General features: G+C 46.9%; 1 protein-coding gene across 2 annotated transcripts in view; it reads left to right on the forward strand.

Annotated features, from left to right (window-relative positions):
* The window catches only part of Aagab (alpha and gamma adaptin binding protein), a 43,915-nt gene that overhangs the window by 10,247 nt on the left and 9,948 nt on the right, over positions 1 to 23,720 (forward strand). For both annotated transcript variants that reach the window (XM_006971440.4, XM_006971441.4), the window contains exons 2-5: positions 5,334 to 5,524; positions 5,647 to 5,743; positions 5,994 to 6,083; positions 10,005 to 10,088. In XM_006971440.4, the coding sequence (XP_006971502.1) occupies positions 5,334 to 5,524; positions 5,647 to 5,743; positions 5,994 to 6,083; positions 10,005 to 10,088 (462 nt within the window). The remainder of the gene's footprint in view (positions 1 to 5,333; positions 5,525 to 5,646; positions 5,744 to 5,993; positions 6,084 to 10,004; positions 10,089 to 23,720) is intronic.

The raw sequence follows: 23,720 nt of genomic DNA on the forward strand, positions 1-23,720 counted from the left end.
CACTTCCTGCCAGCTTCTTTATATTCTTGGGTGTTTGTACTATTGCATTGTGAGGTCGAGACCTCGAGCGTGTGTGTGTGTGTGTGTGTGTGTGTGTGTGTGTGTGTGTGTGTGTGTGTGTGCGTGCGCGCGCGCGCACACACACACACGCAATTATTTTAAGATGAGGCTATGATGACCAATTCCAGATGACTACTGGGAGAAAGTAAACTGGAAGCAAAGGGGGAGGATTGGGTTGGATTTCCTCTGCTTCAAGTTTTCAAACTTTCCACTGTGATATAAAAAGCCTAAGGGCATGTGGAGACATGAGTTTAGAGTGTGGCCAGCAGAGGGAGGGCAAGCCAGGGAGGTGCAGTGCTAGAAGCAGAGGGAATCAGGGTGTGGCTCTGCCTCCCAGCTGCTGTTAGCATCTCCACACTGCTCCCAGCAGGGCCCTGTCCTAGGCCCCCAGAGGCCACCTGTGCCTGTGCCAGGAGGTCTAGGACAGCTCGGAATCCCAGAGAGGAGTTGCTGACATTTCTCAGGATGGCTTCACGGCCTACAACACAGTTTTAACAGCTGGGGTCTTGACACAGCTCCGTGATCTCTTGTGTGTGTGGTTTTCTGTGTTGTAGTGTGACAGCATGTGACCCCTAGAAGACATTCTCTCAGAGTTTGGGCCCTGTGGTTATGCCAGTTGCAACGGCAGAGGCACGGTGAAGTTTCTAACCCTTTTACCTGCTTCTTCCCAAGCTGCATCTCCTTGGGTCCTCTTCTTTCCTGATGGCTGTCTTCCCCTTTGGCTGACGTCAGACTCTGCTGCCTTCTGTAATTTTCCTAATTGCTTTCTCTTCTGCCTCAACAATGGAAAGGAAAACTTTGAGACGTCATATTTTACAAGATGGTCAGGCTGGAAAAGAGGCCCCAGAGCATCCTGATGGAGGAGACTCTTTCCTCATAAGAGCCGCATGTGGATCCAACCACAAGTCAGGAGTGCAGGAGCATAGAGGACACTGAGTTGGGATTTGGGGAATGAGCATTTTTTTAAAGGTTTTGTTTTTATGTGTATGGTGTTCTGCCTGTATGTACATCTGTGCACTACATTTGTGCCTGGTGGCTGTGGAGTTACAGATGGTTGTGAGCCACTGTGTGGGTGCTGGGAATCGAACGCAGGTCCTCTAGAACAGCAGCTGGTCTTCTTAACTGCTGAGCCATCCCTCTAGCCCCATGGGAATGAGCATTCACCTCGGGCGGCCTCTACCTCCAGTCCCTGCACCTTCCTGCACATTTCTGTCTTGAAACCACACAAGGGGTTTGGTCTGTGTTTGAGGTGTATGACACAGGTCCCTCCAGCCAGACTCCTGCAGGCCTGGGGCAGGTCAGTTCCCTGTGGTCTCTCCTGCTCCCTTGGTGCTGGCTGCATGGAGGGAAGGAAGAGGAACTGTGGGGTCAGCAGGAGAGAGGAGACTGTGAAAGACTCTCGGAACTGGAGTGGGAGATACCGAAGCCTGGCTAGAAAGGCAATTTCAGTTTGCAGAAGAATCAGAACTAAGCTGAGGATGTGGTTCGTTGGTAAAGTGTTTCTCTAGCTTGCAGTGGGCCCCGGGTTCCAGCCCTAACACCTCATAAACCAGATGCACGCCCCACCCTGTAACCAGCACTAGGGAGGTGGAGGCAGAAGGATCTGAAGTTCAAGAAAACTGCATTCTCAGAATAATACTGCTTTCTGGAAGGATTGCCCTGATGTGCAGTGGCAAGTGTCACGTCCCTCCAGCCATGGAAAAGGTGATTTGGCCATTAAGTCTGTTGGTATTAAGTATTCTCATTATACCGCTGAAGGAGGCACGGATAACTCCTGGCACTGTGGACTGTGTCATCGTTGGAATGCATTTGTTTTGTTGTTCGGGGCTGAGAGTGGCCAGGTGTGTATGTGTGCACTCACATGTGTGTAAATGGTATGTGTGATGTTTGGAGAATGACCCTTGAACTTCAGTCTGCTTCCTCATCTGCCAAAGAGGCTCACCTCTCACCAGTGCTAAAGCACGGCCTTACTACGTCCTCTTTCCTTTGATTGCTTGCCAGACTGGCGTGCTCTCCTAGGTGAGGCACAAAGCCCAGCCAGAGGATGACAGGGATGCTGGGTCACTCCACTGGCCATCATGCACACAGCCTCTGCCACATCTCTTTAATCTTTCCTTTCAGTGCCTCTTCTGTGGCCGTAGGGGAAATAAATGAGTTACCTAAGTGAGAAAGTAACAGGCTGAGGCGGCTGGAGACTCCCTGCCTGCTGACGAGCAGGCTCTCAAGTTCGGACGGCTGTTTGCACTTGCCACATAACTGAGTGGGGGTTGGTTTGCTGCTGGATCTGGATTGACGTGTTGACATCTTACGTGAAGGCACCACAAATGGACTATTTCAAGGCGTGAATCCAAGTGTGTAATAACAGACCTGGCAACCAGTTATCTCGTTTGTCTCTTAAAAAGTTACGTGGTACAGCTCCACCAGGTGGCCGCATGGATAAGAGCTGGAGGGTGAAGCTGCTCTGAGAATTTATTTGTACCCGGTGGAGTTGAGGGCATCCACATTTGGTAGAATGAAGGGCAAAGAAGGGAGTGTACTTTGGGCCGTACAAACACAAGCAGACCCTCAGGACTACGGTGCAGCTTTGGCACAAATACTCAGATGCCGTGAGCAGTTTGTAAATGGCTTCGCAGAATGGTCCCCTTGTTCTGCTGTTCCTGTTTGGTCCAGAGGGGACAGTGGGTCTTTAGGTCCAAGGGTGTGTGTGTGTCTTGTGGCTATACTCCAGAATGGCGTAGATTCGTGCCCAGGTCGCAAGCATCAGCATCTTGAGGAAGCCGGAGAAGATGCTGCTGATCTGGTGTCAGCTTTAGGCTCTGCTCCCACACGTGGTCTCCTTTTTTTCTACCCTGATATTGACAGTGGGAACTGGAATAAGGCAGTTTCCCCTCCTCCTCCTCCTCCTCCTCCTCCCCCTCCTCCTCCCTCCTCCTCCCTCCTCCTCCCCCTCGTTCTTACATGGTGCAGATGTGATAACAAAGTCCATGCCCAGCTTTACTGGACAGTCTGACTAGATATCACATGTTAAAAACAAAGTAAGTGCTGCTAAGTAGATTGGGCTATCTCCACTTGTCTGAGTCAGCTCAAAGAATAAAACAACCCAGGCAGCTATAAAACATCTGAAAAGTAAAAGTCATCTTCCTGGCTTTTTGGTCCTCTTCCCATCTGAGTAGAGCAAAAAGAGAACGAACTACCCTCCCATTTGTTTTCGTTTATTTACTTAAAAAGCTTTATTAAGATACAGTCTGCAGCATACAGTTTGCCCATCCAAAGTGTCCCATCCGGTGCTCCTTAGTGTGTGCAGCCCCTCAGTCAATCCAGATGGTCATGGTTGCAGGTAGCCTGTACTTGCAATTTAATTGATTGTATTTTTGTATTGAAGACTCTGATTTGGAAGAAGCATAACCCCAAATAGACTCCAGCTTTTAAGTACAGGACTAAGGAGATGGTGGTAAGCCGTGAGACTGAGTCCCTTCAGTTTTTCCTTTGCCTCTAACAGCACTGATGTTTGTATTCTCCTTTAAGAAACAGCCAGCTCATTATTGTTAATTAGCCAAGAATGAGGACTGATTTCATGTTGTCTCCTCCCACCCTTTCAAAGCCTGTGTCTGTGTTTGCAGTATCTTCTGGCTTGGGTCGCCTTCCTCCAGGTGTGCTGTTGACACGATGGGATTATGTTGGCTGGGTGGTGAAGCTCTGAGAAACATGGCTGCTCTCAGCTTGGAGGGCTGACTTGGACGGCGAGGTAGACTTTGGCTTAGGAGTTGTGGTTTGTTTGTTTGCTCAATGAGACATTGATGTGAAAACAGTCTTTGATTGTAATAGCTCATCTATCCTCTTGCTGCATGGCCACCTGAGCTGTCATAGTGCACTGTGAGGAACATTGTAGCTGGTTGCTATGGAATTAACACTAAATAAAGGATTATAAGTGAAGCACAATTGCCAGTTTCTTAAAGGGGTAGAGGATCAGTTTCAGATATGGTTACAGATCCATTCCTTTAAGAGTAATAACTCTGATTTGGGCAAAAATGTGAAGACAAGGGCTGGAGAGATGGCTCAGTGTGTAAGGCAGTTGCTGGGCAAGTAGATGAGTTCGAATCCCAGTGCGCACTGCCGAGTGTTGTCCCATGTGGGGAATGGCATCTGGCGTGGGTGCAGGTGCACATATAATCCTTGGAGAATCACAGGCTTCCCGAACACCGGCATGGCTCCGGGTTTGAGGAGAGACCCTGTCTCAAGGGAAGAAGGTGGAGCGTGACAGAGCAGGGCACCTGATGCCCTCCTCTGGCCTCTGTGCGCGTACAGGTCTGCACAGCTGTACATACTTGTGCACATAGCCCACGCTCCTCCTCCACCTCGGAAGGAAGTGAAGGAGGTGGGATGATGTGGGAGATGGAGCTCGGGTGAGAACAATGCAGTCACCTCTGCCATTTCTAAATGGTGTATGGTGCCGGGACCAGACTGTTCCCACGGCTCCGTGACCACAGCTCTGTGTGTTCGCCCGTCATTGACTCATCTTCTGCACTGAAGGTTTCCTACCTGCACAGCACATACAATTCAGAAAGATTTTTTTTATAATGAAAAACATTTAATTTGCTTTGATATGTTTTTAAATTTGCCAGAGGTGTCTCTTGTCAAATTAGGATTTGGGTGGTTTTCAAAGGCTGAACAAGAGTGGATATAAATAGAATTGGGGCCATTTATCAGTATCTATTATTTTGTTTCATTAACTGAATTAATGTCTAAGCATTTAGCCCAAGGAATATACGCAGCTCTATTTTATTAATGGCTTAGCCTTAATCCGCTCATCCTCTCCTTGTGCAGTAAGTGCAAAGCAGTTAGGAATTTTTATAGTCATCTACTTCCCATGGAGGACTTACATAACAAAATTAATATACCCTCAGTCTTTCTCTTCTCTTTGCTCTTTTCTGGGTATTTATCAAAGTGCTTCCCCTCCCCCTGGCTACTGTTCAACCTAGAGCTAATCAATTTTGTATTCTGAAAAATAATACAGCCCAGTGGTACTTGACAAGTACTGAAAGGTCCTGGGTTCAGTCCCCAAAACTGCAAAATAAAATAAAATAAATAAAGTGTCACCATTGATTTTAATGATGATTAGAAGAAAGATCTCCTAATAAATTCAGGGCTCTTCAGACTCATTGTATAAAGGGACGCAGCTGAGGCTCCAGGTTCATCTGGTTATCTCACTAGACAGATCGACCAGGGTGCATTGGTTTTTATGCCTTCGTGGTGATACTGTGTTGCTTGTTTAGATATCCTCGGAACAGAAGATGCTGGTGTGGAAGCAACTTGCGGTGACACCGTGCGGTTTTACCCCTGGACCATTGATAACAAGTACTATTCAGCGGAGGTCAATCTGTGCGTGGTGCCTAGCAAGTTCCTGGTCACTGCCGAGATCGCGGAGTCGGTGCAGGCGCTCGTCATTTACTTTGACAGCACCCAGGTGAGCTCTTGTTTCCAGGGGAGCCTTCACTCACACGGCGGCGTCACAGGCTTGCTTTTCCTTCTGTGTTCTCTGAGCTCCTCAGTGTGTCCTTTCATGTTTGTTTGTTTCTGCCCCTGTAGAAATCGGGTCTTGACAGTGTCTCCTCATGGCTCCCCCTGGCAGAAGCGTGGTTACCTGAGGTGATGATCCTGGTCTGTGATAGAGTGTGTGAAGCTGGTAAGAGCCTCTGACATGTACCCTTCGGTGAAGACGGTGTACATCCGTGTCTTCAGCTCGTCATGTTACACCATGAAAATCCTACAGGATTTATGTCGTTTCCAGCCTACTTTGAGGCTGAGCCATTTACATTTATGTAGCTTATTTCTAGATGCCTTTAGAATGACGATGACGCGGAGGCCCTGAAGGGTGGTGAAGGTTGGTGGTGTCTTGCGGTAGTTTTACTTAGATCCCTTTCATGTTGTCCTAGGAATAAACCGACAGAAAGCTCAAGAGTGGTGCATCAAGCACGGCTTCGAGCTGGTGGAGCTCAACCCCGAGGAGCTGCCTGAGGAGGACGGTGAGTGCCGGTGTCTGGAGAGGCTGGCTGGCTTCGGGTTGTGGCCTAAGAGATTGCCCCAGCCTCGGGTGGGTAAAAGTAAGAGGTAACTGCTTAAACCGTTGCCACTTCTCGGTCCTTATCACTGCCAGCCGAGGATAGCGAGACCTGTGTTTGTGGAGTTTATGATCCTTCTTTTGAATTCATAGTAAGCTGAGGCTGAATTCCCAGAAACCTCAGGAGGCATGCCAGACCTATTGATACCCAAGCCAAAAATAAGCTCAGAGCCTCCCACTCCCCTCCCCCAGGGCAGCTGCGCATCGCTTGCCTTCTGCCGCTCCCACAACCGTCTGGACCTTCGCTTTCTTTTCTTTCTCTCTCTTTTTGGTAAGATTTACTTCTTATTTTATGTGTTGGAATGTTAGGCTACGTGTATGTCTGTGAACCACATGCATGCCTGGTGCCTTTGGGAAGCCAGAAGAGGGCATCAGATCCCTTGGAACTGGAGTTGCAGATGGTTGTGAGCCGCCATGTAGATGCTAGGAATCAAACTCCAGTCCTCTGGAAGAACAGCCAGTGCTCGTAACTGCTGAGCCACCTTTCCATTACAAAAGAAAGAAAAGGAAAGGAAAGCAGACAGAGACAGAGACAGACAGAAAGAGACACAGAGAGTTGGGGGGGATTATTTTTAAATTTTTATTTAAAAATATTTAAATTTAGGTTTGTGTGTGTGTCAGTGTGTCTCCAAGGTCAGAAGAGGGCATCCACCCCCTGGAACTGCATTTCTAGATGTTTGTGAGGCACCTGAAGTGAGTGCTGGGAACTGAACCTGGGCCCTCTGCAGGAGTAGCTAGTGCTCCTAACCACTGAGCTATCCCTCCAATCCTCTCATCCTCTCACTTTCCAAGTGTACCTGTACACTGTACCTGTATGAACTCGACCCAGCTGAGGCAGATTTTGGCCCGCAAGAATCTTGTAACTTGGTACCAAAAGTGGACCATAAGCTACATTCACAAATAATTGTGTTTCCCGAATGGAATGTCCCCAGACCAAGAAGGAATGTGGTGTCGTGGTGCTGCAGAGATGGGGATATTCCTGTGTGTGGTTCAGAGAGCACCTGGCACCCCAACTTTAATGTATCAGACTCTTCCTGGGGAGGAAGTAGAGAAGGAGCTGGACTTGAAGCGACCTGGTGGGCGGGGCCTTAGAAGATGCAGGCTGTCCCAGGAGACCTTCCAGACTGGAAGCCAGTGTGGATGAAAGTGCTAGGTAGGTCAGGATGAGACGAAATAGGGAAGCAGTTTTTCATTCTTTTTTTTTTTTTTTTTTTTGGAGACAGGGTTTCTCTGTGTAGCTTTGGTACCTGTCCTGGATCTCACTCTGTAGACCAGGCTGGTCACAAACTCACAGAGATCTGCCTGGCTCTGCCTCCCGAGTGCCGGATTAAAGGCATGTGCCACTGCTACCCAGCTGGTTTTCATTCTTACATCATAAAGAATACTGAAAGTTGGCAAATGAAATATTCCTTTCCATATTTTTTTAAGTTCCCTAAAACTTGTGCCCAGCTTGGTGTATGTGAACATGTGTAATTTCTTACTTCTGACCTTCTTTTCTTCATATTGTCCTTGGAGTTAACTTTGACTGTTATAGTCGTGAAATTTGTTCCTTTCTAGCAGGGAGTTGCTCTGCAAACGGTACCTGTCTTTGTATTTATTTGTGTGTGTGTGTGTGTGTGTGTGTGTGTGTGTGTGTGTGTGTGTGTGTGTCGCGTGCGCAGGTGCTCATATGTCCCACGGCACACATGATGGAGGTTGGAGGTTAACTTTCTGGGAGCCAATTCTCTTTCGACAGTGGACCAAGGGTGGGAATTGAGGTCATCGGGCTCACAGCAAGCTCCAGTGCCTGCAGCGCCATCTTGCAGCCCTAATTCAGTAAATCTTAAAACAGGTTTTTCTGAGACATGTCTCTTAGAGCAAGGTTGTAAGAGCCCACAAAGGTTTCCTAGTGAGGTCTGAGCAGGGCTGCATTAGGGGACGGTTGGACCATGTGCATGCTCACCAGGTGTCTGGGATGGTCTGCACTTGGCTGTGCTGGGGGAGCTCTTTGCTCCACCCCTTGGCATTCCTTTAACAGCCCTTTAGCAGAGACAGAAGGGGCTGGTGGGTTTGGACCCAGGCCCTCTTGAGCTATCCTGTGTTTCTGTCTGTCTCTATATTTCTATCTAGATATTCCTCATTTCTCCCTGCTCAAGAATCCCTGGGCTAAATAAAAGAGGGAACAAGGTTTTTTCTCTTCATCCAGACAGCAGCAGGATAAACGTATCTTTGTTGGGTATTTCCGGTTTCATCCTCATGTAGTGCTGCCTGCCGGGTTGGTAGATGCAGTCCTTTAGATTTGCTGTAGGCTGTCACTCAGGCACTCTTAGGCAGCGGGCGTGATGAACTCAGTTAGGCATGGCTCCTGCCTGCAGCAGCTTCCTTCCAGTAGAGAGGAAGAGTACACCAGTGAGTCCCCAGTCTCCACCATCGTGCCTCCAGGAGAGGTCCTCAGGGTGCTGCTGTCCCTGCCACTCCCTTGATCATATAGTAAATGGTTGGTAACTGACAGCCCAGGTTCAAGTTCAGATCTTCTGATGCCTGAGTCTCTCTTCATCCTATTTAACCCAGAGCAGGCTAGACCACTAGACATAGGTTCTGCAAACTCTTCTCTCTCTGACCCACCATGCATGAATTATTTCTTCCATTCCTTTCCACCTGAAGTCTTACATTCCTCATGTCTGAAGGACCTGTGCTTCCTGGACACAGTGATGCCTGGGTACCGGTTGCTGGCGGAGAATAAGGCCATACTGTTTTAAGTAGAGCCGCCAAATTCTAGAGACAGGGTGGCGCTAACTCTAAAGCAGTTGCTGCGTGCCCTTCTTGGTCATGTACTGGAGCAGGAGCCTGGGTCTGGCTTCAAACCTAAGGTAAACGTCTGCGTTTGAGTACATCTCCCAGCCTTCTTCCTACTTACTCTTTTGATACGAAGTTTCACTGAGTTGCCTAGCTGGACTTCAGCTTCTGTTGCTCAGGCTGGCCTCCAGCGTGAGAACTTCCTGCCTCAGCCTTCAAGTAGCTGGGAGTCCAGGCTCCCTACGCTGCTGCCAGTCCCAGCTAAGCTGTGACTCTTAACCGCTTTCTATGATTATCTGTGGTTGGTGTGTAAAATGAATTAAAAAAAATTTTTAATTACATTGAAAAAGAGCTAATGGGTAACAGGTGGTACTAGTCTGCAGTGGGAGACAGCATCACCTTACACAGAGAGCTAGCCTATAGCCCACCGAGGGGGCCTTCATCTGTGATCTCCCACAGATCAATCCCAGTCACCAGGCTTGTGCCACAAGTGCTTTACCCACTAAGCCATCTTGCCAGCCCCTGGAAGCTCATCCTGTGTAGACAGCCAAGACGGGGTGTTTATCAGTTTATTTTGTAAGGATTTATTATGTTAAAGTGTGCGTGCAGGTGTATGTGGAGGCACTGTCACTGCCCTGGGGCTGAAGTTCCAGGCGGTTGAGCCACCTGACGTGGGTTCTGGGAATTAAACTCCGCAAGAGCAGCGAGCGCTCCCACCCTTTGAGCCGTCTCCCCACCCCAAGATTAGCGTCTTCAATGCTACCCTGTGGTGGTTTCATGAGAGCTTGCATTTTCTGGAAGTTGTGAGTGGATGCCGTGGGGGAGGAGATAGAGAACGCTTGACCCCACGGCTCTCTGCTGTCGTGGCTGTTTGTATCAGGCGCTCATTTACTGCGTGCGGTACCCAGTACATTATGAAGCAACCGCAAATAAACAAGATGACTAAACCCAGGTATTTATGAGTGTGGCTTTGGGGACATCTAGGCATATATGTGAATGTGTGGGTTTATCTGGATATGTATATGGATCTGTGTGTTTCTCTCCCTGTTAGATGACTTCCCTGAATCTACAGGCGTAAAGCGGATTGTACAAGCATTGAATGCCAATGTCTGGTCCAATGTCGTGATGAAGAATGGTGAGTAACTGGATGTTGTCGTTTTTACCCTGTGACATATTTTAAATTACGTGGATCTATGTGGAACTTAGGATTCTATGAAATTTTTGTTTCCATTCTCAAGTTTTCAGTTAAAGGAAGAGCCAGAAGTAAAAAGCTGGGAATTTTTAATGTTTAATGTGAATAGGTAATTCAGCAAGCGTGTGAACATTACAGTATGCCTCACATCGTCTTTGACTTTAAGAACAACCTAAAATTTTAAAATAAGATCTTTATCATTAAGGATCTTCCTAGTCTACTGTGGGATTCTTTATAGTACTCTCTGTCTTTGCTCTTTTTGGACATTTTGTGTTAATGGAGTTTGTGTGTACTTTTCAAATGCTAGGTATACAGGCAAGGTGGTGTGATGAACACAGAATCAGAGACATGGCTGCTGCATTAGTCTTGATGTAGAGAGCTTCCAGGAGAGCATGGGTTCCCGTACCATTCTTCATGGGATGGTCAAGATTGAAAGGGGAGAATGCTCCGCTGGAGGAGGCATGGCTCCAGGAACAAGGGTTTTGTGTCATGAAGACCCTGGGAGAGTCTCACCTAGCAGTGTGAGCTCCTGTGGATGTCAGAATGGTAGGCAGGGAGAAGTGGCCTTTCTTCTGTAGCAAGTGGTGAGGCCCGGAGGTGGGATCTCTGGGGGGTGACATCCGGGTGGTGTGCTGGAGGTAGACTCTGAGGTCAGGGAAACCTGAGCTGTTGCAGCATCCTGAGGGTGAGCTTTGGGCCCTGAGTGATGTGATGGTGGTGGTTGTTGGGGGATGGGAGGCTGGGTCTGACATGTAGTCTGTAGTTGGCCGGCACCAGCTCTTGGATCCTGCATTAGTTCGCTCAGCCTTTAGGAACAAGCTCACAGACTAGATGGCTTAGAACCGTGGGAATTTATTGCCTCACAGTTTTAGAAAAAGGTCAGAAGCCCTACCTTGAGGTGTCAGGGCTACCTCCCTCCAAGGTACTGGAGAAGGATTGCCCAGACCTTGGTCCTGGCTTCCGTCAGTTCTTGGTGTGACACTGTTACTTCTAATCTTCCCATGGTTTCTCCCTCTGTCCACGACTTTGTTCCTATCTCCCCTTAGAAGGCCAGCAGCAATACTGAATTAGGGCCCACCCTATGGTCACATGACCCATTTTAATTTCCCTGTTTGCAAATAGAGGTGTACATTTTGCTGCATTGGAGATTAGGACTTAGCTTTGAGGTCTGGGGACGGCAGTTCAAGTGTGCGGTGTTAGGTGAGACTACAGAAGAGAATGAGGAAAGCCATACTTACAGCAGGTCTAGCCTGTGTCTCCTGAGATAAAGGGCAGGGTGCTTCATCCCAGCTCCTGGTAGACACTGAGTGTTAAGTATGATTGGCACCCTGTCCTCTCATCTACCATGTGCTTGGCAAAGCCTCTTCTTGACAATTAGGTAATTTCCTCTCTCCTTTTTTCCCCTGTTTCCTTCATCCTTCCTACTTTCCTGTTAGGGAGACTGATATGTCTGATGGGTCCTTTCTGTCCATTCACACATTCCTTCCTTCCTTCATCTCTGTTGAGCGTTGGTCATAGCAAGCTACCGCTTTAGACTGTGTACAGTATAAACCACGTTTAAGATATGGTCCATAAACTAGATCAATTTAGAATAAAGTTCTGTTCAGTACTGCCTGTTATCAATTTCTTGGAATAGCTAGAAATTCAATGAAGCTTTTTTGGCTTTAATCATGTTTTGAAAACTCTGACCCCCATTTCATACATTAAAGAAATGACGGCTTATAATTCACATTTATAGCTTTGTAGCCGCCCACTCTAGTTATGGCCTCCGTGTCCTTGGAGTTAACAAACCACAGATTGGAGGTGGTTGGAAGGAACGCATCTCTCTCTCTCTCTCTCTCTCTCTCTCTCTCTCTCTCTCTCTCTCTCTCTCTCTCTCTCTCTGTGTGTGTGTGTGTGTGTTTGTGTGTGTGTGTGTGTGTGTGTGTATGTGTATTTATTCCTGTCACTGTTCCCTAAACAACAGTATGAGAGGGACCCCCTTAGTAGTTACACTGTGTTAGCTGTCCCAGGTAATATAGAGAGGGTAAGGTCCACAGGAAGGGTGCATAGTATATGCCAATTCTATAACATTCTGTAGCAGGGACTGGTTCAGGTACGTGGGAGGTCTGAACATGTACGTCCACAAGCTTCACTGAACATATTTTGCTTCTGTCCTGGTTGGTTTTTGTCAGCTTGACACAAGCTAGGTCATGTGGGAAGAGGGTGTTCCCATGTCCTCAGTTGAGAACGTGCCTCCATTTGGCCCATGGGCAAGCCTGTGGGGCATTTTCTTGATTGGTGGTTGATGTGGGAGGGTCCGGCTAACTGTGGATGGGGCCACCCCTGGGCAGGTGGTCCCAGGTTCTATAAGAAAGCAGGCTGAGCAAGCCATGGAGAACAAACCAGTAAACAGTGTTCCTCCATGGTCTCTGCATCATTTTGGGCCTTGAGTTCCTGCCCTGACTTCCCTCAGCTACAACTGTAAGCTGAAATCAACCCTTTCCTCTCCGGAGTTGATTTGGTGCAGGCATTTATCACAGCAGTGGAGAGCAAGCTAGGACAGTTTCTTTGAGCAAAAATATCTCCAGTGCCATTCTGTGTGCACACTGGAACAGTATTCCTAAGTGTGAAGCGAGGAGGCACAGTGTGGGTTTGCATGGCTCTTTGCCCTGAAGTATCGTTTTTTGTTTTTGTTTTGTTTTTTGTTTTCTTGACAGTCCTGGGACACTGATGTGCTTTTAGCTAAAACCCCAAATTAAGAGGACCATGGTCTATATTATCAAGGAAATGGCCTGTCTCCTCCTAGGAGAAGCGTGCAATGTGGACGTGGAGGTGCTGGTCTTAGGAAGTAGAGGCATTCCTGCAGAGCCTTAAGTCTGTCCCTAAAGAGACAGAGCTCTGTGTAACTGTGTGGTGGGCCACAGTATCCTCCCAGGGCACCCTGCCACCTCTGCCCCAAGAACCTTGAGCCTTTCTGACGGGAATGCCAGCAAGTTTCCATCTTCCACAGCAGCTGTGGCCTCCAGGCCTCCCTCGCCTCTCCTCTGCGTTATGTATGTGTGTGGGATAGGGTCCGCAAGTAGAGGAGACCGGGGCTCAACCTTGGATGCTGTTCCTTGGGAGCCACCCAGCTGGAATTTTGAGACAGAGTCTCTCACTGGGACTGGGGCCTTGCTGACTAGGCTGTCCTGTTAGCCTGTGAGCCCGAGACCCACCAGTCTCTCCCTCCTCAGTGCTGGGATTGCAAGCACACGCCTCCACCCAGGGTGGAGGGGACACACTTGGCCTTCTGTCCGCACTGCAGGCACTGCAGTGCTAAGCTGTCTACCCACTCGCACAGTAGGCTTTCTGAAAATCCAGAGTCAGGCATGGGGAAGGGCCCATCTGTGGTCCATCGTGGGTGGGAGAGGGGTTCATGAAGCCCCACCTACCTTAGGAGCTCTTGGCAGTTACTGGTTGCTGGGAAGGGAGAGTCATTGTCTTCTGTGATGTGACTGCTGTTAAAGTTGCCCAGTAAATAACCTCTCATGCATGCAGCCCTAATTAAACCCTGTGAGTCACAAAAGAAGCCACAAAACATCAACAAAAAACCTGAACTCAACCATGAAAATAGGAGCGAGACCTGTCGGGAAGAAGATTGGCTCAGTGAGCGTGTGAGTGGCTGAGGAAGGGTAATGGAGAGGAATGAAGGGGACCAAAAAACATTATATGCACACAATGAAATACCAAAAAATACCAATAATGAAAAAGTTGTGCTTAAAGTTACCATGTGACCAAGTTATTGTACTCTTAGGTGTGTTCAATAGAGCTGAAAATATGTCCGTGCATAGCATCATTATAAATGCTCATAGCAGTATTATTCGTAATAGCCCAAAGGTGGAAACAACCCCAGAAAACAGTGGTAAGTCCATACAGTGGACTGTTACTCGGCTCTAAAAAGATACGTGCAAGCTGCACCAGGGCAAGCCCCCCCACAACTGCTGCGTCCAGAGTTTCTGTGTTACTGTGCTTTGATGAGATGTCCAGAACAATTCAATCCATAGAGGCAGACTATAGGCTAGCCGTTCCCAGGGACTGAAGGAGATTTGCTAAGGAGATGGAATGTCCTTATCAGAACATGAAAAAGATGTTTTGAATTTGGTGAAGATGATTGCACAGTTTTGTAATTATACGAAAAGCACTGAATTCTATACTGTAAAGAGGGTGACTTTGATATGTGAATGTTACCATGTGAATGTTATCTCTTAATAAAAGGAAGCTATACAACTAATGTTTGTATCCGTGAGATAGATGATGTCCATTATCCTATTTAATTTCACAGTATCCAATGTGAGTTAGGCTCAGAGGTCAAGAAATGTCACACTCATTACCAGGCTGGGATATGCAGTACCCTGGGAACTTAGTAAGTAGTAGTACGCAGATTGCCCTCCTAGACTTTCTGACTGGTTTGAGGTGAGGCTTGACTTCCCAGAGCCCTTTATGCTTTGAACTCTGTGCATTTAAATCATATTATGTTTATTAAGAAAGTTCCTCCAGTCTCCTTGTTCTCCTGACAGTTTTCTCAGGTGACAGTTCCCAGTCTTGATTATGTGTATGTGGGATGAGGTGCATGTATTTGCAATGCCTTCTGAGTCCTGAAGAGGGCGTTGGATCCCCTGGAGTTGGAGTTACATGTGAGCTGCCTGCCCTGAGTTCTGGGAACCAAACTCAGGGTCCTTGGAAAGAGGAGCAGGCTGTTTGCTTTTAACCACCTTGGGCTATATTTTTGATCTATAGGATGAAGTTGGTCTTCACCGGTGGCCTCCAGTGCTGGCTCCAGTTGGGAGGCTTTGCAGCCTGTGCATTCTGAGGTGCATCCAGACCATTTCTACTAGGAAGGAGGGAAGTGGTGGGGAGGTGGCAGCTGCAGTATTAAGGGCCACGGGGACTCAGTTATGTGGCCATGGTGAGAACTGCTGGCACAGAATGGTCATCTAGTTCTGACTTGTGAGAGAGTGCGTAATCGGGGAGAGTGAATTGGGCATTCTGGAAGCTGCCTTAGCTTCTGCTTTTGCAGCAAGGACCTGCTTCCTCACATTCCTGAATCCTGACTTGCAAAGCTGCAGGAAGAAAGACGAGACAGGGCCAGAACCAGTTCACCTTGGAAAAGGGGAAGGTAGTGAGGACTCCCCTCCATCCTCCTCCAAACCTGTGTCTTATGTAGTTAGCACAACACTAGGTCACCTGTGCACCTTGGCACCTGTGTCTGTGTAAGAGTGTTCAGACTGCACAGATGGCCACTGGAGTCGTCTTCTGTTGGCCTCCAGGCTCTGCTTGGTCTAGAGTTCAGGTTCTGATTTGAAGTTCATTCAGGAATTATCTACTGAGCACACACACACTGTGTTCAGGTTCTGTGCTTGGTATACACTACTGAACAGTCAGTGTCTGCGCCTCTGAGGCTCCTGTGGGGGAACAGGATTAGTCAGTAGGCAACAGGATGTTAGTGAGTTATGATAGGTAGTGGGGAAGTGAAACGGGGGGGGGGGGTATTGAGGTTTGGGGTAGACTGCAGTATAAACAGGATGGTCAAGTTAGGTCCCTTCGTGGGTAAACTGGGGGAAGAGCGGCCTGACCGGGCATGCAGTAGGGTGAGAGCACACCCAGTACGTTTGAAGAAGAGCTGGCTCCCTGTGACTACAGGGGGAGATAATGGGAGAAGAGTGGAGAGCTTGGCCACTGAGGCCCAAAGTTGCCCTCTAGGTGACTTGGGTGTCTACTCACGGAAAACCAGGGGCTACTCCAAGGCTTGGAATAGAGAGATGGCATGATCTAACTCAGTGGTTCTCAACCTGGGGGGTCACGGCCCCTTTGGCAAACCTCGATTTCCAAAAAATTTACATTGCTATTCACAACAGTAGCAAAATTACAGTTATGAAGTAGCAACAAAAATAATTTTTATGGTTTGGGGTCACCATGGCATGAAGAAGGGTCTCAGCATGAAAAAGGTTGAGACCCACTGGTCTGACTGAAAGAGGCTGCTGTGTGATAGTGATGGCCAGGAGAAACCAGGACAATACCACAGTCTTCAGGTGAGAGAAAGGCGATTTTAGGCATGCCTCAGTTGAGTGATTCTTAGTGGAGGCCCAGTAGGGGCAGAAGAATCTGTATCAGGAGCTACCCTCACCTCTGAGGGGTTTTGAGAGCCACTTAACGGAGTAAGCTCCGTTACTGAGTAATGGTCAGGTGGGCCTCCCTCTACTGCACTGGATGGGCAGAGGACTCCCAGGGGCCCCTGAGCTTGTCTGTTAAGTAGTGCAGGGTAGCATAATGGCATCCTTGCCGGGTGATCACTCATCCTTTCGAGACTGAATGCCAAGTAACAGCCCAGAGCTGGGTGACACCATTCTACAAGCAATCAACTGCAGGATGAAATCAAAGCCCTTATCAGATAGAGCATCTTTTTATGCTGCTCTTCTGGGCTATATCTTTTACTCTGCTATAATTCTAAAAACAGGGGTAAAACATTTTTATCTGTCAATGATGTATGTTCCCTGGGCTCCTACCCCAGTACCAGCTTTCATTTTATCCACTTTCCTTCCTCATCTTCCTGTGAGGTGAAGAAAGTCCTTATGGAAGTGGGGTGATGGGTGTGGAGGCCCATGCCTGTAAGCCTAGCACTAAAGAGACTGAGGCATGGGGTCCCTGAGTTTGAGGCAAGCCTGACTACATAATAAGACTCTGCCTCGGAGAACTGGGAAATATTTAGATCAGGTTGAGAGAATAATTAAGGAGATGGGAAGAATGGGGATTGTCTAACACATTGTGGAAAAACCAAATGAGAAGAGATTGCATATAATCTCTTTTGCATTATACATTCACATACAAACACACAAAAAAGACACATCTGTGGCTGGGTTGGCTCATTAAATTCTCTCTCTCTCTCTCTCTCTCTCTCTCTCTCTCTCTCTCTCTAAGTGTGTGTTTGTGTGTGCATGCATACATGTCCACATGTATGAGTAAGCATGTAGCTTATTAAAAGTTAATATAGAGGTTAAGCGCAAGGTTAAAAGAAAGATGCTTAGGAAGAAAGCAAGATGCACCAAGAACATGGGTGTGGGTTTGTTGAAGAAGAACTGTAATGACCTTGTAGATTTGTTGTTGGGTTCTGTTGGTGCGTGTGTATATGTGTTCACAGATGGGGGCTTATGTATGTGTGTGTGCTTGTGGAGGCCCAAGGTTGACATCAGTATCTTATTTGTATCTCACTCTCCAGTTTAGATTTTGAGGCAAGGTCCCTCACTGAGTCTGGAGCACACCATTTGGCTACTTTGGTTAGCCAGCCCTCTCAGGGTATCCCCATCTCTGCCTGCCTCCCCCTTGCTGAGCTTACGGATGGGTCACCATGCCTGCCTGACTTTTATATGGGCCTTGGGTATTGAACTCGGGTCCTCACACTTTTGTGGCAAGGACTTTATCCCACTGGGTCATCTCTTCAGTGCCTGTCCTTGTGTTTTATAGAATGTAAGGGGCATTGCTTTCTTTGACACAATTTTGTGAAATAGTCAGAGCAAGGCATTGGAATCTCCATGTATGCATTTGATATGACTTCTTCCTTTTACAGGAAAGAGGCCTTGGGCAGGAGGGGTGACTTGTCCATACTCACACAGAGAATTAGCTAAGATGGGGCAGAACCGCAGGTCTTCTGAGCAGGAGTGTTGTTTCCATCATGCTGTGGTAGCTTAGTTGGCTGATTATTAGTACATTAGAGAGCTGAGCACAGAAAGATTAAAAAGTGACTTTGACTGCATGGGAAACCATTGGCAGAGCCAGGTGACTTATTTGCCACGAATTGTCTCAGCGTAGGTGCTCTGTTGTGAGGCAGATTTAAATGAGACCAACTGCAGGTAATGATTATATCTGAGGTTTGGGCTTTCTTTTGCTTATTGTTTTTAAATCCTTCTATATAATCTGTAAAGCATGGTGTTAGTCCTAACCCATTGTCCCTGAGCTTAATCCAAAGAAAGCATAGTGAAGCTTCCAGCTAGCTAATACAGCAAACGATGATGAATTACTTTGAATGGGAGACAGCATACTTTCAATATATTATTTGGAGTCAAGGTGGATTAGCATACTTTTCAGTTTGAGTTATGGCTGTTTATACACCATAGGTATTCAATTAATGTCTTTTAAAACTTAATACGAGGTTTAAAAGCAAATATTAATTTATACAGTTGCAGGCAAATCATTGTAGTCCTCTTTTGCTTAATAGGGGGTATGTCCTGAGAAAGGCATCATCAGATGAAGTCATCTTTGTATGAACATTGTGGGGTCTGCTCACACAAACACAGATGGTATAGGTCAGTCACTGGATATGGCTTTCCAGTGTAGTCACAAGACACCGTAAGAAGGTATAGAAGGCTGCTACTCACAGATTTGCAAGAAACTTTCTTTTGTAAGTAGAAATAACAACAATTAAAAACCAGAGTATAAGTGTGTAAAGCAGTATCCTTTTCAAGGAGTATATGCTGCACATAATTGTGTGTGCTGTGCTTTCACTGAGGGGTGGTGCAATGGACTTGTTTACACCAGGGTCACCATGACTTCATTGTAACACATCACTAAGACATTAGTAGGCAACAGGCTTCTTCTGCTCTATCTCAGTCACTGTTCTATTGCTGTGAAGAGACGCCATGACCAAGGCAACTCTTATGAAAGAAAGCATTTAATTAAGGACTTGCTTACAGTGTCAGAGGTTCAGTCTATTATCAGCATGGCAGAAAGCATGGCAACATGCATGTGTGGTGCTGGAGAAGTACCTGAGAACTGCATCCTGGTCCATAGCCAGAAAGCATGGCAACATGCATGTTTGGTGCTGGAGAAGTACCTGAGAACTGCATCCTGATCCATAGCCAGAAAGCATGGCAACATGCATGTGTGGTGCTGGAGAAGTACCTGAGAACTGCATCCTGATCCACAGGCAGAGAAAAGGACACTGAGCCTGGCAGGGGCTTTTGAAACCTCAGAGCCCACCCCAGTGACACACTTCCTCCAACAAGGCCACACCCCCTAATCCTTTCGAATTGTGCCACTCCCTAGTGACTGAGCATTCAAATATATGAACCCATTGGGGGGCGGCATTCTTATTCAGACCACCACAAAGCTTCTGAGAGGCTTTTAGACCACTGCCATATATTATAAGCTATAGTTGATCCAAGTGTTATGCAGTATATGACCATACTAGAAAGATGTGCAGATCTTCTAATAGACATGACTTATGGACTGACTTCAATGGGGTTCCTACTATTGGCTCTGTCAGGGTCATCAAATATAACATTCTCAGTGAACTCATTACTGCTCCTAAAGGGGTGAACTTTGATGCTTGGGAGACAAAAATAAATTCCTACTCTTATGTATAAGATAGAGCTCTATGTAGCAATTAACTAGAGGCAGCATCTCCGTGGCACTGAATTTCACTTGGGAGAAAACAGTGCCTGAACACTCCTGGTGGCAGAGAGCTACCATGAAAATGGCTGGAAGTGCTGAGCTCAAGGTCTGTCGTGCCTCTAAGCTCTGCCCAAGAGGAAATCCCCAGACCATTGCATTATGAATGGTAGACTTCCAGGGAAGCCATAGTTTCCACTCAGCATTAAAGACCTAGCCACAAATGGTACAAGAAATGAAGTGGACGAGACCCACACTCACCATTGAGGGCACCTCTGGGGCTAATTGAGCCTCATCAGTTTCCTTGCCCTTTCATTTGCTGTCATGTCTTAAATTTCCTCAGTCTGAGCTTAGGCTGCCACTCAAGGGAAGGATGTAGATAAAAATCTCTGCTCCTTGCTGTGTTCCCCAAGTTCACACCAGAGCCTGCTCTATGGCTTGAAAACCAGCCATTTGGGTCTGACATTTATAGTTGGGAATGTCCCTTTATTATCACTGTCATGAAAGTAGGAAGTGTGGGTCACTGCCTCATGACAGATATGAGAGATGTTTTAAGTCCCCATCCTTTGAGTTTCCTAATAGAGTGTCTTTCAGTTTGGCACATCGGAAAGACACATTGCTAAGTACTTTGCTTGAGGCAGTGCCTTGAACTTGGGTGGTAACTATAAGAGTTAGGTAGAAGTCTGGTACGTTGTGTTCTTATTTGATTTTGTTTGACTAGCACATCATGGAGGAGGGTAGTGATATCCACAATACCTTTGCTAGGTGTCAATTTTATGTTCTACAGAGTTCCTGTCCCTGGTTTAGTAAACTGGAAACTGGCAAGTTCTATGAAGGGTTTTTTTCTGCACTGATGGCTTCTGGGTATTCTATCAAGTAGCACCATGGTAGGTGAAGAGAGGGAGGGGAACCGGGGAAGGACTGTCAGACTGAACAAATGCCTGAGAGTTGTTACTCCGCCCGCCAGTTGGCATAGACAAGTAGTGGGCAGAAGTAACTCTTCATACAGCAGCTTTCCATCTTCTCATTATAAATGAGGTGAATTGATTATCTATTAAAGTATCACCTAAATGATCATCTGTTGCCCGTTCATGTCCTAGGTAAATGATTCCATGGCAGAAGTTCCAGACTCCCAGGTCAGGCTTGCCTTTGTAGTTGATGGATAGAATCAAAAGAAGAAATGAGTGTCTACATCACAAGGTCCCAGTTGTCACTTCTGCCTGAAGCTGCTCACTTGAGAAAGTAGATAGTTTATGCCTTATATTTTTAAATGATTATTTATTATTATTATTCCTATTATTATTAACGACAGCTATGTAGCTCAGCCTTGACCTTGATGCTCTTGCCTCAGCCTCCCGTGTGCTGGGATTACAGACATGCATCACCACATCCAGCTCTATATACATTTTTAAGAATGAAAAATGATGATTGAATAAAAACTTGAATCTAATGTCACAGAGAAGTGAAGTGTCAGATTAGAGGAAGAATGGCCAATGAGGAGGGTTCTGTCAGTCTGCCTGGACCTGTGTAACCGTGGGAAACCAGCTTCATGTCTCTGCCAGTGCCCAGGTCAGGGCAACATCTGCTGACATGGATTTCATTAAATCTCATGAAGCTGAACTGGAGTCCAACTTTTAAACTTACATTGAGGAACTCAAGATATGACCTGAGCACTCAGACTGTCCCCTACCTATGAATGTCATGGTCAAGAAAGAAAACAATGTGTAAGATAACTGATGATTCCATGTGTGTAGAAACCATAATGGTGAAGGATGGTGTTGTAAAAGGAGGAGAGGATTATGGGACATTATGAGGAGAGGAGGAAATGGAAAACCTTTCGGGTATGGCCTTCAGGAGTGTCCCCACACAATGATAGGAACTCTCCTCCACAGGTCACCCTGGAGGCACTGTTCTTGACCACCTTGCTCTTCCACTGCAGCTGTTTCCACAGCTGGTCACAAACCACCTAAGAGAGCCATCTCTTCATAGTCTTGGCTGCTCTTTCCCACATTCGGGTCTGAATGGCTGCTCTTGATTGCTGCGCCCCTTCGAGGACTTTCAGGCGTGTGCTCCAGGCTTCGGAGATAGGACTCAGTAGGGCCTTTGCTGTGACCAGTGTAGAGCTCCCCTGCATGACTCTGGGAAGGACAGTGCTCACTCCGAAGTTGAAGTCTTCAGGCTGTGTGCAGGAGGAGGAGGACATTCGCCACCGCACTCGTTAGTGTCTTTGCTGCTACCATTTCCTCTTGGTATTTCAGTTCTCTGCAGTGAGCATACTGTTCATAGACAGGAGAGCAAGAGAGCGTGATCTCACTTTCCCATAGGAGGGCTGTTGACTTAGTGTCATAGGCAGAGCAGAGGCCTGTTTTCCTCAATCTAGCACAGGTGGAGCCACATGGAATGCTGAGTCTGAGTGAGCCAAATAAGCATTGCCTTAATAGCGTATTCAAGACTTCAAGCAGTGGTGAGTGAGAGAGAATAAATTAGGGCTTGTGGTGTTTTCCTGTTTGTTTGTTTGTTTGATTGAATGTGCGTGGTTGTTTTGCCTACATGTATGTTTATGTACCATGTGGGTACAAGGCCCACAGAGGCCAGAAGATGGCATAAGATCCCCTGGGATTGGAGTTACAGATGGTTGTGAATTACCATTAGGTGCTGAGAATTAAATCCCGGTCCTCTGGAACAGCAGCCAGTGCTTTTAACCACTGAACCATCTCGCCAACCTACCACATTTTTTATAACTCACGGGGAAGACATGGAATATTCTATAATAATGTAGACTCTTTTCCTGGTCCTCGTGACAGCATTTGTGACTTTCTTAAAGGTTGTATGACCCAGGTGGGATGGCATGGTTTAAGATTATCAGGGGGAAAATTGGGGGGGTGCAACTACCCCATGAACTTAGACATGCATTGCTGTGATTAGAGTGGATCTGTCCCTGGTTATCACTTACCATAGGAGTGGAGAAGTCCAGGTTCACACTAAAAGGAAGGCATTTCGTGCAGAGAGGAAATGATGTCAGAACAGCGAAAACTCCTTAAAATGCAGAGAACATTTGAACTGGCTGAGCTGATGCCAAATAGTTACTGCTTTCAAGAAATAAAAACTGAAAAGTGGACACAGAAAATGTCCAGCAGGTCGTGTAGGTTTGGGGATGTGGCCAAGAAGATTCTTAACACTTGAAGAGTCTGCACTGATAACAAGTTGGTGTGTGTTTGTTACTTTTCATGGCACTGCCATCTTCCCGTCTGTCATTTTCTAGACCGCTGGAATGGAGTCAGATGTTTGGGGAGAAATTTAATCCAGAGTGGTCCCTCTTTCCCCATGGCGTTGGCTGTCTGCAGCAGACTGGCCCAGAGGTTTTAGGAAGGAGCAACTCCTCTTTTCAACTTGCATGCTTTTCCGAGTGACAAGGTGGCACGTGGACCATCCTTCTCCACTCTGCCTGAGGAGGTGGACTGTCCTTGTGAGCAGCCCACCCCACACACTGCCAGCTGCCCAGCAGTCACTGAGTGACTGTCATCCTGTCAGTTTACTGCTTAGGCTCTCCAGTGTCTGTGTTCACATGGGCTTTACCTCCAGATGTAGTGCTAGTGATACTGGTTGTCTAGGCAACTGGGATGAGCTGCAGGGAAGCCATCCAGAAATTTCTAGAGTCTCTTCTCACACAGTCACAAGAGGAATGAGTTCAGTACTTGGAGATATTTGGAGAGAGAGCAACTATTCCTGTAGAACTCTTTTTAATGGTGTATTTGATTAAGTTTTTAATGTGTATGTGTTTGGGACTTAGTGTATGTGTATATACCATGTGCATGCAGTGCCCACAGAGGTCAGAAGAGGATGCCAGATCCCTTGAAGCTGAGTTACAAAGGGTTGCGAGCCAACATGTGATTGCTGTGGACCAAACTGCAGTCCTTTGCAGAGCAGCCAGTACTCTTAACTGCTGAGCCATCTTTCCAGCTCATTAGAGAACTTTATTACAGTATTCTGCTTGAAATACTCGTTTTATTGTGGTTATTGTCTTAACTGTGTCTAACTTAGAAATTAAACCTTATATATGTGTGTGCTGAAGTGTCCTTAACTCAAATGCTTAGGACTAAGTTTTCTGTCTTTCTGCATTTGGGAATACTTGCACATATCTGCACTGGACATATGTGCTATTTGTTCATGTCT

This window comes from Peromyscus maniculatus, chromosome 7 (genome assembly GCF_049852395.1).
Source record: "Peromyscus maniculatus bairdii isolate BWxNUB_F1_BW_parent chromosome 7, HU_Pman_BW_mat_3.1, whole genome shotgun sequence".
Classification (NCBI taxonomy): Eukaryota; Metazoa; Chordata; class Mammalia; order Rodentia; family Cricetidae; genus Peromyscus; species Peromyscus maniculatus.